Source organism: Pteronotus mesoamericanus, unplaced genomic scaffold (assembly GCF_021234165.1).
Source record: "Pteronotus mesoamericanus isolate MK-2021 breed Mesoamerican mustached bat unplaced genomic scaffold, CSHL_Meso_final scaffold_174, whole genome shotgun sequence".
Classification (NCBI taxonomy): domain Eukaryota; kingdom Metazoa; phylum Chordata; class Mammalia; order Chiroptera; family Mormoopidae; genus Pteronotus; species Pteronotus mesoamericanus.
In genome coordinates, this window is record NW_026555309.1 from 40,603,623 (window position 1) to 40,619,483 (window position 15,861).

At 43.9% G+C, this 15,861-nt stretch overlaps 1 protein-coding gene across 1 annotated transcript in view; it reads right to left on the minus strand.

Annotated features, from left to right (window-relative positions):
- The window catches only part of ADCY8 (adenylate cyclase 8), a 156,023-nt gene that overhangs the window by 70,396 nt on the left and 69,766 nt on the right, over positions 1 to 15,861 (minus strand). Inside the window, exons 6-7 of the mRNA XM_054590096.1 lie at positions 7,247 to 7,405; positions 2,988 to 3,258 (exon numbers count right to left, since the gene is read on the minus strand). Coding sequence (XP_054446071.1) covers positions 2,988 to 3,258; positions 7,247 to 7,405 — 430 coding nt within the window. The remainder of the gene's footprint in view (positions 1 to 2,987; positions 3,259 to 7,246; positions 7,406 to 15,861) is intronic.

Here is a 15,861-nt window from a genome sequence, read left to right on the forward strand (position 1 = left end):
TCTAGGCTTCTGTTAACACCACATTCCCTAATTCTCGTCTCATCACTTTACTTCCTATTTGTCACTGTCACAGGATCACTACTTGCTTTCACCTCCCATCTAGTGTCCATCAAGGTCTATCCTGTGTCGCTTTATTGTTTTATTTTACACTTTCCCTACTGTGATCTCCTTCATCCCCATGGCTTCAGCTAGCACTCACATTCTGACAGTTGCCAGATTCACATCCCTTGCACAGTTCTTTTATGCCTGAGCTCCAGAAGTGAGGGTTCAGCAGCCTTCTGGATATCTCCACCTGGACATGGCATCTCAAGCTCAGCATGCCCCAAACTGAATTCCAAGTGTTTCCCACCCAAGCGCCTTCCATTCCAACGTTTCTTATTTCAGTGGGCAGTTCCATCATCCACCCAGTTACCTAAGCAAAAAAAATCCAGGAGTTGAACTTGGCTGGTTCCACTCTGTTGTCACCCACATCTAGCATTTCATTCATTCATTCAACAAATGCCATCAAGCCCTGTTACTTGCCAGGCATTGTTCTAATTTGAGCTGAACAGTGGAAAGTGAAACATATAAACTACTGGCTGACTTTCCCTCCACAGCATTTCTTTTCGGTGTCCCTCCTTTTATTGCTAGTAGTAGTTGGCATGTACTGGATGCTCAATTAATCCTCATTGAAGGAATGAGTCAGAATGTAACTATCTGAACATCTGCTATCTATATAGCACAGATTATAGCACAGAATACTGATGTTAGTAAAAATATTTCTAAGCACACATTAGGAAGCAACAGGAGCCCAAACATTTGGCCAGTTCAGCTGGAAAGCCCCCAGTGAAGCATTAGTATGTTTTATGTGTGATATGCAAACACCCAATGGTCTGGGCTTTCCGTGGAACTGACTGGTGTTTTGGTGGGGCACAGTCTCAGCTAGACCAGCCTTGGTCTCCTCCAGGCACAGGTGAACCCTGACTTCTAGAGTTAACCACAAGTGCAAATTCTGAGAGCTTATGGCCACTTACACTGACTCAGTCACTTCCTAAATCTTGTTAGTGCCATTTAGTTATTTGTGGATGTGAGCACACACCCACTGACTCCTAAGTCTAAAGACATCAAAATGAATTGAGATTATTCACGCTGAAGATGGCACATGTGGGGTGTATCCAGGCAAAGCTCAGGCATCATGAGAAATATGTGGTATGGTTATTGATGGACAATGACATATTTTATAATAACTATTTGATGATATCAGCCAATGTATTTAGGAAATCAGCAAAGAAATATTCCAGATATTCCTGTACAATTTTACCAGATCCATCAATCACAGAAGAAAACCAAGCATCTCCACCCGTCTCTTCTTGGCTCTCAATCATTAATGGCAACTGAGATAAGAACAATTAGGAATTATCCCAATTTCCACAACCAGCTAAGGAAGAAAAGAGTTTTTTGAACGGAAAGGCCAAAAAGATAAAGGAAAGAAAAACATAAAAAGAAAACCAAGAGAGAGAATGTTATGCAGTTACTGAGGCATTCAAGGTGAGGCTTATATCTCCTCTTTCAACAACCAGCATCCAGGCCCAAGCTGCCCAAGGCAGAGGAGGCAGAGAGGGTCCTGCCAGCTGGCCATCCACCCACCTCAGGAGGTACATATAAGGTCATGGTTTTATATAATAGCAAATTGCACCATGCACACCAACTCAGGGATGGAAGGAAGTAGGCACTGAAATCAGTGACGACTTGTGTGGGCAGAAGAATTTGGGGGAAAATCAAACACTTACAACAGAAGAGCAAGGACCGAAGGGTAGACTCTTGCAAGGCAGGTGGACTGGGTTCGACTTGCGTCTTCCCCAGTGCAACCCGGCCCTTGCATTGCCCCTTCGCTCCTTCACATGCAGCTGAATGGAGACAGAGGTTAACCCAGCCTCAGTGCACCCCGACCATCTGTCAGATGCAGACGGTTTTCAGCATTTTAACCTTTTCCATTTTAAATGTCTCTAAGCAGACAGGTTTTTTTTCTTATCTAAAAGCTAATGAGAAAAGTTCAGGTCCACGGATTAAAACAATTAACCCACCCAGGTCTTCAGGAAGCTCCTGACACTCTTGGTTTGCTTGATTTACTTCCTAGTACTCTCAGCTTTTGCTTGGCTCTGGATCATGTCGGAAACTGTTTACAAGCCTAGTATATTGGCTTTTTCTTGTCTGTTTCTTTAAAAAAGGACAGTGGATTCATACCATTTAATGTATATGAATTTGACTATAGGTACTTGGCTTAGATGATGAAAGAAACCCCCTAGTAGAGCCGGTGCTCTGCCCACGCTCTGCAAAGCACTCTGGGGACAGGAGCATGGATTTAGTGGAATCCTGGTAGTTGAAGAAATAATTTTAAAAATCATCGGTTGATTGGCAATTTACACCTTATGTACCGACTGGGGAGCTCTCTCTCTCATGTAAGGACCAAATTCACAATCAACAGGAGTAGAATTATGTGGGTGGCTTTAAAATTTCATGCTACTCCTGAACACTCTGACCCCCACCTTGGGCATCACTTTGTGCTGCTTTTAAATTTCCAAATCAACAGTGTCCTCCTGACTTTAAACTTCAGAGGGCAGCTCAGATCTCCTGGCTCACCAGCTCCCTGAAGGATGGCTTTCTCATGGACCTCACTGTCTACTTGAGCTGCTCGTTTAATAACATCAGATTTCTGTTCCAGCCTGAGTCATTTACTTTTGGGAAAATTATAATTCAGCTTCCCATGACATTTATTTTTAGTGAGGTCAAAAAAATAAAAAAATAAAAGGATAAGGTGTTGGAACACTGGAATTTCTGGCATTTCCTGACATTGCACACAAAGGTTAATTCTGTCCAGGGGAGATACGTTTCATCATTTGCAATTGGGTTGCTCGGCAGAGAAAAGGTTAAAGGTGAGCCGGTTTTCTCTGGCGAGGATGCTCTGGAGCATGCATTTGGCCAACCAGAAGAAGGAAGCCAGGACTTACGTTCTGTTTCCCCACTATGTTGTCGAAGGGCAGTTCGGGGCTCCAGGACCCTTCTGTGAACGTTGCCCCACTGTTTCTCCTGTCTGAGGAGCTCACTGACTCCTTGACAATGTCTTCAGGCAAGGACAGAAGGCTCTCCTCAGGCTGCTTAATTAGATAGGTCTCTATATTGTGCTTCCGCAAAAACTCGTTCCTCTCTTTCCCGTGGCCCTCTTCCACGTTATAGTCACCGTTGAGGCAGTCGAGTGTGGCTTTGGAGATGTGAATCCTCCTGTGTACATAAAACATAGGTCATTATGCATTCCAGACGTGGCCAGCAATGGACATTGCTGATTTTTGTCCTAGGCAAAGCTAACATCAAGGTACTGTGAGGGCCCATCCTCAGGGACAACATATGTTCCCCTGAAAAATCAGAAAGAATAAAATGAAACCAAAGTCCAAGTATAAATCAATGAGCATGGCATGGCACTGCAGCCTCTGATAAAATAAACACTGCCCCGCTGAGCCACACGTAAACACTCATTTTGGCTTTTCTTGTGACTGTCAGCATGATCTCAGTGCTTTTTTTTCAGTGCTGTTGATCATTTTGGGAAAACAAGTTCCATAAACGTTTCCTAGCCCAATGGCAATTACTGCCCAAAATCATCATGCAGAAATGACAATTCGCTTAGTGTCTTGCCTTGTTTCTTCAACTTGTCTAAAACCTTCTTAAGAACAAAGGCAGGTCTTACCAGTGCACAGAGCTACATGGAGGGTCTTTTGGAAAAATGACTGTAAGATGCAGTTTTCCCTGAGATGTGTCCCTTGCAAGGAGCAGAGAACAAAGTGGTGGGCACGTGGAGGCTGGAAGCTGGCCGGTCTCACGCACAAGGTGAGTGACTCATTCCTGCTCAGTCATCAGCCACTGCAGCTCATGACTCAAGTTTCTTTTTTAGCAAAACAACAGATGACATGAACGGCCCAAAGGATCAGACTTGAATCATGGAAATTTTACATGGTAAATCATTCTGGGAAAGTGTGCTTTCGTTCTCCTATCTAACTCCACCCGACGGCCTGCTGTGCTGTGGTGTGGTCTGGGTAGACTAGAAGGGGGGTTACAAGCATGGACTCTGGCCAAATTACTGGGATCAAAATCTTGGCTCTGTCACTTGCTAGCTGGTAAGTCTTGGGCAAGTCACTTAACCTTTCTGAGTTGATTTTCTCCTTTGTAAATGGGAAAACCAATAGTACCCACTTCATAGGGTCATTGTGAGAGTTGATTAGTCAGACAGAAAAGGACAAGAACCATATGATTTCACTCATATGTAGGATATAAAACAGAAAATACAATAACAAAGTAACAAATTCATAGACACACACAACACTATGGTGGTTACCAGAGGGGAAGGGGAGTTAGGGAGGATGAAGAGGTCAAATATATGGTGATGTAAGGACATCAGATTTTGGGTGGTGAGCACACAATGTAATATACAGATGATGTGGTATAGAATTGTACACTTGAAACTAATGCCATTCATCAATGTCACCCCAGTAAAATTAATTAAAAAAGAGTTGGTTAGTGTAAAGTAGTCAAAATACTGCACGGTACACTGTCCATACTATAAAAGCAAGTGCTTAAATTATTTAGGAAGATTCTAAAAAGGGTCACCGGGATCGCATGATTGCTGTTCACTCCTCCAGCTTTACAGGATACAGTCTGAGTTCTGTGCTGGGTCTCTAAGTCCTCCCCTCCCTGGGCCCTGTCCCTTCGAAGTTCATTTTTTGACATCCTTCCAGTGTAGCACCCTGTCCTCTCTCCAGCTAATCAAATAATTGGTATTTCTTCAAATTCAAGGAACTGTTTTATGCCTGCTAAACTCAGAACAAGCCTTTCCCTTGACCAATTGTCATGTTGTCCATGTGACCATTTCCTAGTCCCTGATGCAGCTCAAAACTTATTTCCTTAGGCCAACTTTGGTGTTCCTTTGAATGAATGAATGAAAAGAAATAAATGAGGTACATGCTTAATAGTTCTTTGGCTTTTGTGATTCTAGAAACAATATATCCAAGGAAACAATGAGTGTTTTTGAGTGGCATTTCCAGATGCATTGTGCTTTTAGTACTATCTCTACTTCCCTCTTACCCTTCTTACCTGTTCTGCTCAATTCCTGCTCATAGAGAGAATAATGCACTGCAAAGGACATGTGAAAAAAAAAGACACTACCAATGATGCATTTGTGATCATGTAAGGCACACTCTCCACATTTTCCAAATTAGCATCCTTGCATACAGTCATTGATTTCTAGGGGAGATAATAGAAACAAAAACATGTAAAGATATTTTGAGCTCTCTTCAGAAATGTGCTGAATGAGCACAAAATATTCTCATGATAAATCTGTCAATACATATGAACTGAGTAGTGTTGACCTACGAGAATAGAAAGGCCATTTGACCTCCTGTGAAATCAATGGCCTGACTTCTCTCTCTGACCCGTCTCAGAGCTAGGGGCTAGAGGGCTGTCTTTTTCTCTCAGCTACAGTGAAACTCTTAGAAGAGTTTTATAAAGTCTGATGGCTGATCTTCTTTTAAAGTAATTAAGTTAGATGGCAAACCCCATTTGATATTTTCTCTGGGCTCTACATTTTAGTATCCTGCATTGGTGCATGAGGGAATAATATTTGCCTATACTAAATCAATATTATGTTTTCCATAGTGAAAGACATCCTCACCTTCACACATTACTAATTCTTCTGCGGAGGTTCTAATCAATTACAATTCAGTGTTTTGATAGAAACTGGGTTTTAGATGTTCTTCTATCATGGCTGCTCCCTGGAGCTTTGGAGTAAAAAATGTGCAGATGAGAGTCTGGTGATTACATTTATCTACGGAAATGAGTCAGACAATATCCTCATATATTGAATGCCAGGTAAACCTGATTTCTTCTGATCATTTTAAGTGCCAGGATATAATAATAATAGTCATGAGAGTAAATAAGATCTAACGATTTGGTAACACTTTATTTTGCATAAGTGTTATCTGGTAGCCAAAGCCATTATGATATGACTGGCTCCATGGATCATGTCATATCATTTCCCTTCTTCCAGCAGCTCCACGTGACAGGCATTTTCCCTCCTCATTTGGCTGATGATAAAACTGCCCTGGAGACAGTGAGTAAGTAACTGGCCCAGACACATATTGCTGGTAGGTGGCAGGGCTGGGCTGAGACAAGGACTTCACGTGCAAGGTCCTTCGAAGGCCCTATACCTTTTCCATATGGTAACTGCTGCAAACATAGTGAACATTTACTGGCACAGGACAAAGGACTTTATATGCATTGTCTCATTTAACAAAAGCCCAAGAACAGGGGTCCTCAAAGCGTGGTATCAAGGCCAATGGCATCAGCATCACTTGGGCACTTATTACAAAGACATAGTCCTTGTCCCACCCCAGACAAACTGATCAGAAATTCGGAGGGTTGGGGACAGCCATAGCAGGTTTAATAAACCCCCAGGGGACTCAGATTCCAGCTGAAGCTGAGAGTCACCGATCTAGGAACCCAAGGCTCAGGGGGGTTAAAGACTGGGTGGGGCTCCATGGCTGGTGTCTGCAGCACAGAAAGGGTTTAATTCATTTCTGCGCGGCTCCAGGATCCAGACTATCAACCCCTGTGCGGTGGAGTTGTGTGCCTCCTCCCTCCCTCCCTGCCTTTCCTTCTTCCCGTGTGCCAAGCATCATGCTAGGCTCTTGGGGACACATCGAGGGCCTGGAGATTCATAATAAAAGAACAGCCCTCGGCACATTGAACCAATAATTTAATAATGGGAAGATGTGCAGCGAGGCACTTAATAGCTGTGTTTAGGTGACACTTAATTTCTTCGAGCCTCAGTTTCCTCATTAAGGCAGGGAAGCTAATATTTACTATGCAGGGTGTTGTAAGATCAAATGATGTGATGTATTAATGACATTCAGCCGTCTGTCTAGTACATAGTAGGTACTTAACACATATTTACAACTGGGGGCTAACTCTCTTACTGGAAAATAAAAAAGTAAGCTGAGTTTTATTCAGATGTATATTGATTGATAAGAATGGGAAATAACCAGACATTTAAAAAGCAGAAAAACATAAACCCAAACAATCTTAGACCATGGAGTGTTCTATCTTCTCCCAAATAATTGCTTCTTAGATCTATACCCCTGAATTCTGCACGCAGGAGACCTGCTCTCACAGAGTGAGCGAAGGACAAGGGTTATAAGAAGAAGAGGGTGTTGCTCTGGCTTACCCGGGAATTCCTCCAGACTCAAGTTTGTTTGCAATGTCCACGTCCCAAGACCAGACATCAAACTGCCACTTCCGCAGGCCCAACACACCACACAGCACTGAGCCAGAGTGGATTCCGATTCGCATGTCCACGTCATGCTTCGTCCTTGATCGCACATACCTGTTGACGTGGGCGAATGGAGAGACACACGTGTAAGGTGGGCACCCTTGGCCCTGGTAGCAGCCCCCATTTCCTACTCCGTAAGTTCAACTCCTGCCCATTTATATGCCATCTCTTCCATGCAGCCTTCTTGGATTTCCTTCTCCAAACTCCCTCAGTCTTTTATGTAAACTTTTAAGGGCGCTCATTACCCTTTCCCTCAAACCTGCTGGTCCTACATAACCTCCGTTTCAGGGGATAGCATCAGTATCTTTCCCTTCCCACTTGTCACTAGTGCATGAACCTGAGGCAAACCACATTCCACTTCTCACCTTATTTAATTTTTACTGTTTCCTTCTCTCCAATCCTTCCCCCAACACCCTCGTTCAGGTCTCCTCATGCTTCAGCCTGGGGCCTCTGCCTCAGCCTGAAGTCCTTCCAGCACACGACCCACAGGGTTATCACAAACACCAGGTGACTTGTCTTGTCGCTCCATCACTCCTTTGTTAAAACTCTTCCCTGGCCTCCCCCTCGGGGTCCTGGTGGCAGGAACAGAGGGTTCCTGGGCTAGGGCTGAGCTGCGTCGTCCCCTGGGGCACAGGAAGAAGTCCTCAGAGCTTCCATTCATAGCTTTTGTTTTTGTCTCAAAAAAGGCTTCACTGAAATTTGATACATGGGTTGACCTTAGTGACTCCACAGGGTCCTGTAGGTCTGTCCTCTGACCCTGAGCAGGAAGAGGCATCTTGAGAACAAAGATTTCTGCCAGGGATGCAGGCTCTTGCACATACCTTCCTTCGTCCCTTGCAGAGCGTTTCAGACAGTTTTAGTTTATGAGTTAAATGACCTCACCTATGTAGGAAAAATTCAACTCGTAGGATATAATACGTTGAAATATAATAACTAGAAAAATCTTCAAAGCCACAAAGAAATTCGATTTTTATTTTACTTTAAAATGCTTAAAAGAGCTGTCAAAATTAAAGATGATTTATCTGTTTTTCTTTGACAAAGGAAAAAAACAAGAGTTCCATATTTGCTGCCTTTTTTGTGATAATAGGTTGCCATAATGCTCTCTCTAGCAAATATTCTGGAAAAAACCCCCAAACTTGCTTACTTTGTTTAAAAATGACAGTTTTAGATGGTGAAAGTAATTGCTTTTCACAGTAAATCTATGCTATGAAGAGAGAGTTTTGAAAATGGAAGTTTGGAATTGTTTCCATCTCTCTAGGAACTGGGTTGTCAAACATGAGTTCTGTCAAAATTCTCAGAGCTGCCCATTTACTAATATGTTTTCGGATCTCCCCAGTGAAGTGTTTGGGTGGGGTTTGTACCCATTCAATAAAAATATTAGAAAGCTACTGCTGCCTTCTAATGAGCGTGTGAGAAAAACTCACAGATGCCAGAGGGGAAAAGGATATGACAAGACTTACCCAGAACTTATGCGTAACTGACATAAAAACACAGTCAAGGGGCCGGGGGTTCCCCCGGACCTGCTTGTCTTTATAAAATACACACTTAGATCTGATAGCCATTGGAGACAGGCGTCGGAATAAACTGAATTTGGAACATGACCTTCGTGTCACAGTATCACAAACTATTCAGATTTGTACAAAAACAATCCATCGTCTTCACACCCATTGCTCTCGCTAAACTGGAGTGAGAGCAGAAAGGTTTTAGTACAGTAACTGAATTAAAATATTTAAAATTATTAGTTATTTCATTATCCTTTAAAACCCATATTGCATAGCATGTTTTAAAACATGGAACTATAAAAGAATTGATAATAAATACAGTTTATAAATTACTATTATAAATCATTTTTGATAAAGAGGGGGGATCAAGATATTTAGAAACCACGGGTCCATCGGACAGAGTGGAAAATCCCTGGTCAGGAACACAAAACCCTTCCCGATCTGTCCTGGGCCTCGGTTATTAGTCTCATTCCTCCTGTGCCCCTTAGGCTCCGGCCATCCCAGCACAAGCTGTTGCCTGACCCCTGCGTGTCTTCTCCCCCAGCGACGCTCCCTCAGCCTGGAATGTCTGTTCCCTCATTTAACTGCAGCCTGGATTACGGGCCCGTCCCAGGGTTCGCATTGCAGCCCGTGAGAGCAACACTTGCGGTGCTGTACTGTAACGCTCTCCCCCGTGCTGCACTCTAAACTAGTTGAGGGTGGGGGCTTTGCATGTCTCACTGTCACAAACCCCTCTTAACTGTGTCCGGAACGTGGCCAAAGCTCAATAAACGTTTACTGAATGGAAGGATGGATGGATGAATGGACGGGTGTCACGTTCCCACCTCTCTAAGTTCTTCCACAAAGAGAATAAGCTCCTTGAAGGCAATTTGCTGAGTAATCCTGTATCTCTCTCATCCTGAAGGACCATGCCTCATAGATAGCCGGGTTTAAAAATGTGACTCCCCTTTTTGGGAGGCAATAAATGAATGAATGGTGCTACATACAAAGCTGGATCTCTGTTTTTTCTGTTCCTAATTCGTTGTAAGATCACACAAAGTCATTTAAACAAAACAGTGAAGTCGATTGAGAACATAAAAATATCGAAATAAATTAGATATTAGGAAGGCAGCCACAGATATTAGAAAGAATGCTTGTAGCTAAAGGGTGAGGCAGTTCTTGTCCCTGGGGAAGATTCTAGTTTCCAGGCCATAGTTTTAACTTTAACTTGTAAGTAAAAATCTATACAGTCCCCTTCATTCACTGATGATGAAAAGAGTATAGGACACTGAAAAAAAAAACAAAACAACATTCACAAAGCAAGAGGAGAGACAGCATCCAGCACTTGGGGAGGCATTTCAGTTTCAGTGAGGCAGGTCGTGGGGAGAGGTCCACCAACTCTATTTTGTGATACAATATCCAAGCAGATGGTAAGACTGCACTTTCCTGTATATTTCATGTTATTTATGTCCAATAAAATGTGAGCAGCAATGATATGGGTTACTTCTGAGAAGAAGCTTTAAAAGCCCAATCGACCACACTCCTTTTTTTCGTTGTTGTTCTTCTGTGTCCACCATCAGTCAATGACCTTGGCGACGGTGACTTCTTACCCAGGGTCCTTGAATGAGGACAATGTATGGTGGTCCCTTGCCACTCTCCCAACTCTCCCACAGTGGACAGGAAACAAAAGTGAAAAATAAATCTTTGCTGTTTTAAAGCACTGAGATTTGGAGGGATGTTTGTTACTTCAGCATAACCAGGATTATCCTGACTGTGACAATCACCAGTCTCAATCCACATTCTTCTCATTACATGTGAGTCACTATAGTGTAGAGGTTAATATGGACTCTAGTCTAGTCTAGTCTAGTCTAGTGCCAGACTCACTGGGTGTATATCTTGCTCTGCCATTTACTAGCTGTACGACCTCAGGTAAGTTACTTCATTTCTATCTATAAAATGGGAATAATAATAGCATTGTCGTATTAGGTAAGTAAACAACCATATACAGAGAGTTGAGAATACTGTCTGGTATATACTGCAAGTACAACTTGGTTGCTTTATATATATTAAAGAACTGCAGCCCAGGAAAGTAAGGGATTTTACCGTGGTCACATAGCTCGTAAACAGGACTCTAGGACCAACCAGGGGCTGTTAGGTTTTTAAGCCTCATGCTCTTTGCAGCATGGTGTGCGATCCTTGGCAAATAGCTTAATATGACCTTGAGTTTCAATAGTTGTAATAGAAAGCTCTAGCTGATTGCTTCACTTATAGAGCCTTTGTGAGCCCCAAAGGAGACAATGGATGTTAAAGTGCTTAGCCAACTGATTGTGAAGGACTATTACACAGCACACCATGCAAACGCCATTAGGTAATTAACATTATTACACAGGGAATGCACTGGAACATCTTAATGAAAAGACATTTAGATTTCTTTTCCTTCGACAAAAGTAAAATTACAGCGAGAAGACTATTTCTTTATGGCACTGTTCTCTACCTTTTTGTTATGTCTGGGATTTGACTTAAATAAAAGATAGAAATGAAACTATGTAAAAGTGATGAATAATTTACAGACATTGATCCTCTTTGGAAAGCCTACCTGGTGGTTAGGCAGAACCACAAACACATACCACGTGTTTCAAGATCCATTCTCGAGGGGAGAACTTGGAACATTTTTCAAGTGCAAGCGCAGAGGCAATTCTCCTGAGTTACAAATTGTGTTCAGTCCTTCCAGAAAAGAGCCCAGGGATGTTATGTGTGCCTCTCGGCCACAAATAAAGAAAAATGACTACAGATCAGCCGTACTCGCAACATCTGCACCTCTCTCTCTTCTCTGCAGCCTCTGAGCATCTGCAAGGCTGCGGTTCTACCTTTTGTTTCCAGGAGCGCAGCACTTAGCAGAGCGGTACTGTCAACGCTCTACGTACTCACTGAATTAATGGGCAAAGGTGAAAGGCTTTCACACCTTCTTACACTGTGTTGTCCCAAGATGCTTCTAAGGCCCCGGGGGAAGCACAGAGTGGCCTTCGGACCTGCCAGCGGGGCCTGGGGGTGCCCCTCCACACCTTCCCGTTTCAAATAAAGCAGCTTTGCTCTCCTGTTTTTCATGTGGGGCTTCTAAGGTTTCTTTTAAATAGAGAATCCACTTAATAGTAATTATTACTTTTTGCAGCTTTATACCAAGCTGGGAACCAATGATGCAAAAATTAACCAGCAAAAGATTGAAGACGTTCTGCCTTTTAACTGAACTACTAAAGGGGAATGCTTGGTATATGGGAACAGATGAAGACCCTTAGAACTTTTCTTTCAATTTAAGTGCGTCAAATGGTTCTTTTTGACCAATTAATGCATCTACAGAAGGAGCTGGAGGAATGCCAAGGGGAATAATCTAGTAGCCTTTACTGATCCGTAAATGAGATGCTTTCCTCTGGGAAATCCAGGGGTGAACAGGGGACAGGCTGCCGCAGAGCGGCGTTCAGGGCTACGGGATGAAGGACGTCCAGCTCCTCAGCTTTGGGGGCAGAGACCGTGACTGCAGTGCCAGACCCACTGCTTGCTGGCCGCGGGAGCTGGAGCAAAGGACAGAGCTTCTCAATGCAAGTCACTGTCACCACATCCAGGGGGCGGAGTCCGCATTAAAGCCGGCCTGGCGTGGGGCCGGCTGTCCCCGCGTGCTGGCTGTGGGCGCTGGGCCCCTTGCATCACCAGTGTCCCAGCCCCGGTTTTCTCAGGTGTAGCAGCAGAGAACACTAATCCTTTGCAGAGTTGTTAGGATGGTTTATAAAAATCACGTGTATAAAGTGCTTTACCTGGTGCAATTGGAACACACAACAATAACAGCTGCTACTAACTTTTGTGAGGGATACCAACTTATAATCACACGATAATTGCACAGGTTGAATCAGATCCAAAAGATATAAATTGACCACTCTAAAATTATGAATCGGTCCCTCTCCCCTTCTTGCTAAAACGGTGCTCACATTTGCTCTAGTTACATCAAAATAGCTTCCACCCACCCACTTAATATACCAACTGGGCAGTCAAAAGGACGAACTAGTTTACGATGCAGTAAGAACTGAGCGCTTGGTCCTCAGCTCCCGGGAAGCAACGGTGCTCGTGAACATGCTAGAAGGAGGGAAAACGAGGGAATTAGTGCTGGAGGGGGCTGTGGTCACCGTGCGGGGGGTCCTGTGCTGGCGTCAATATATGCAGTACCCTGGGCATGGTCCCCAGCACTGCCTGAAGAATGAGAAAGCTGAGTTCCTTTTTCAGGGCACATACAGCCACAGGTGGAGTCACTGGAGTTTCTCCCCAGCTGTGGGAGCCTAAACCCCATTGCCCATTTCAACCCTCCTACATGCTTTCTTTTTCCAAAGAAGGGGTAAGTGGACCAATGGAATCTGAGCTGGTGCAGCCCAAAAGGTGGGTGACACAGTCTCCAGCAATTCATTCCCCAAACCAGCAGACTGAGAGCGACCTCCCTTCGGTAGATGCCAGAGTTCACACTAAAGGGTACCTCCTGGGTCACGCACTGTCACATTGGGGGCGGCCAGCGTGGTGGCCACGGAGCCCGACATCGCCTTCAGCTGTGATCCATGCTATAGCCTCTACTGGACATCAGTGTCTGCCCCAGAAAATGGGGCCGCTCCTTCTCGGGAAGTCTGAAAGCCACCATGTCATATCCTAGTATGGAAGTTCAGGTTCCCGAAGTGCTTCATTTTGATGCTAATGGCATTTCTGAAGGTAAATAGCTACAATCATTATTAATGTCCATTTTACAGATGAGGGAAGTGAGGCTCAAAGAGAATTAAGATATGTCTACCTCTTCTGTGATGCACGTTTTATCTTTGTGATCTCACTTCTTCCTCACAACCACCCTATGCTATAGATACAGTTCATTCACTCACTCATTCATTCATTCATTCATTCATTCACAAACATCTCTTGAAGACCCCTGCTGATATAAGCAGTGAATCAAATAGACGAATCAGAAAACCAGTTCCTGTATTCACGGAGCTTACATGAGGATGGACTTCCCCCCTTTTACAGCTAAGGAAGCTGGATGGAGAAAAGTCACATCACTCACTCAGGGACAGTGAGAAGTGGGCCCCAGTCGGCCCTCACGAGGCCAGACTCCAAGCTGAGTGCATCTGGACAGGTTGCTGGTTGTACCTCCTTCAGCATCATACCCCTGTGCGGGGAGTGGACACACACAGTAGGAAGACAGGTAGATTCCTGTTCAAACACAGTGTGGGGCCCGTGAAGGAAACTGAGAGAAAAGATTCAGCCACCTGTTTTCCATCACAGAGCTTTAGGATCTTCTTTCTTTTCATAAAAATAGATTTTTAAAAACTTCAGTTGCCCTAAATGACGTGTGTGTGTGTACTCTAGAATGCATACTTCTTTTAACTCACAAGCATTTTATTTTACTGTTAAATATTAATGTGAACCATGATGCTTAGTGGCTACCCCTTTTCCTATTTTGTAATATGCCAAAATATAAGCCTTTTCTTTCCTTTGGATGTTTATGGAGTCAGATGAACATGGCTCAGGGGCTTTGCTCTGCCGCTTACAAGCTGTGTGTACAAAGTAATTTATCCCATCAGAGCCTCAGATGCCTCCTCTGAAAACTGGGGAAAGCAATAGCAGTTTTCTCACACGGTTGCTGTCAGAATTAGGTGAGGTGTGTCAGGAAGATCGTTCAGTGTTAGTGTCTGCCTGGTACAAGGGGCACATGCAATCAATATTAGCTTTATAAGTTATTATAACTAGATATATTCAATCTCCACCATTATACATAATTTTGTAAAAAAAAAAAAATCATCGTCCACGGTAACTGCTGCATTTTTAAGAGGAATGTGGCCTTAGGAATGCAGTACTGAATGGCATTTCAGAACAAGGTAAGGAAGAGGGGCTTAGGAAGAAAGGGGGGAGAGAGAGAGGAGAAGGAGCCAGCGATGGACGGAGGGAGGAGAAGGGAAAAGTGAAAAGGAAGGGTAAGTAAGAAGTAAGAGAAAGACAAGAAGAGGAAGGGTGCCAGGCGGCACGCAGCAGGCTGGGGCGCGCTCGCCTCAGCGCCGGAAGCAGGTAATTCCTGGCTTTCGTTCCTTGTCCTGCCCTGGTGCCTGGCAGGGCCACCCTGCCGCAAGGATTAAGGCCTTTGCTCCAATTAACCAGCTGAGGACAATCCAGCTCCTGCTTGGCATTCTAGCATCATCCTATGACTTTTTAGCAACGGTGCTGAGAAGACCAGGTTCTGCGGTTTTCATTAAGATTCACCAAGGAAGACTTTTTATAGATCCTTAATGAAGATATTGCCTATAATGGAGCCCATCATAAATTTGGTGTCTTCTCAGCCATTGAGCGTCCCCAAAATGACCCAGGGCATGTGAAGAGGAGCCACCTGGAGCCACTTTCAACCTACTTAATGGAACTGTTACCTAAGCCTATTTTAATCACTTTAATTTTATGAACAGGCATGCATGAGATTGTATTAAACGCTTCATTTGAAATAAAGGTACATTCAATTACGTTTTGGTCATTCATTTAGCTAATATCATGTTTCTAAAATCAAGTATTTTTTTGATAGAATAAATTTAATGTGAAGCTTGACTAAGGCTTATTATTTTCTTATTCTCAGACGTTTACTGATTTTTCTCCCCTCTCAACATTGGTTCGCTCATTTATCAGGGATGCATGTGAGACCTCCTAAGCTGTTCATTGATCCTGTGGGTACTGATGTCAGATTTCAGGCATCAGAAGCAATTAATGGCTCCCTGTCAGGACTGCAGCGGCCATACCTCAGGAGAAGTCAGAGACCAGGAAACGGTTTCCCTCACGCCTCGCTTCCGCTGGTCCCGACTCCCGCTCTCTCCTGAAACTTGAGACGGTCCCCCTAAGCAGCAGCTAGTCCAGCCTTTCCTGATGTGGGCACCCTGTCCCCACATGTCTGTCACCGATGGAGAATCTCTATCATATATTTGGACTGATCTGTGAATAAGGGACCAGCGTCCCTTTGAGTGTTGCTTTGTC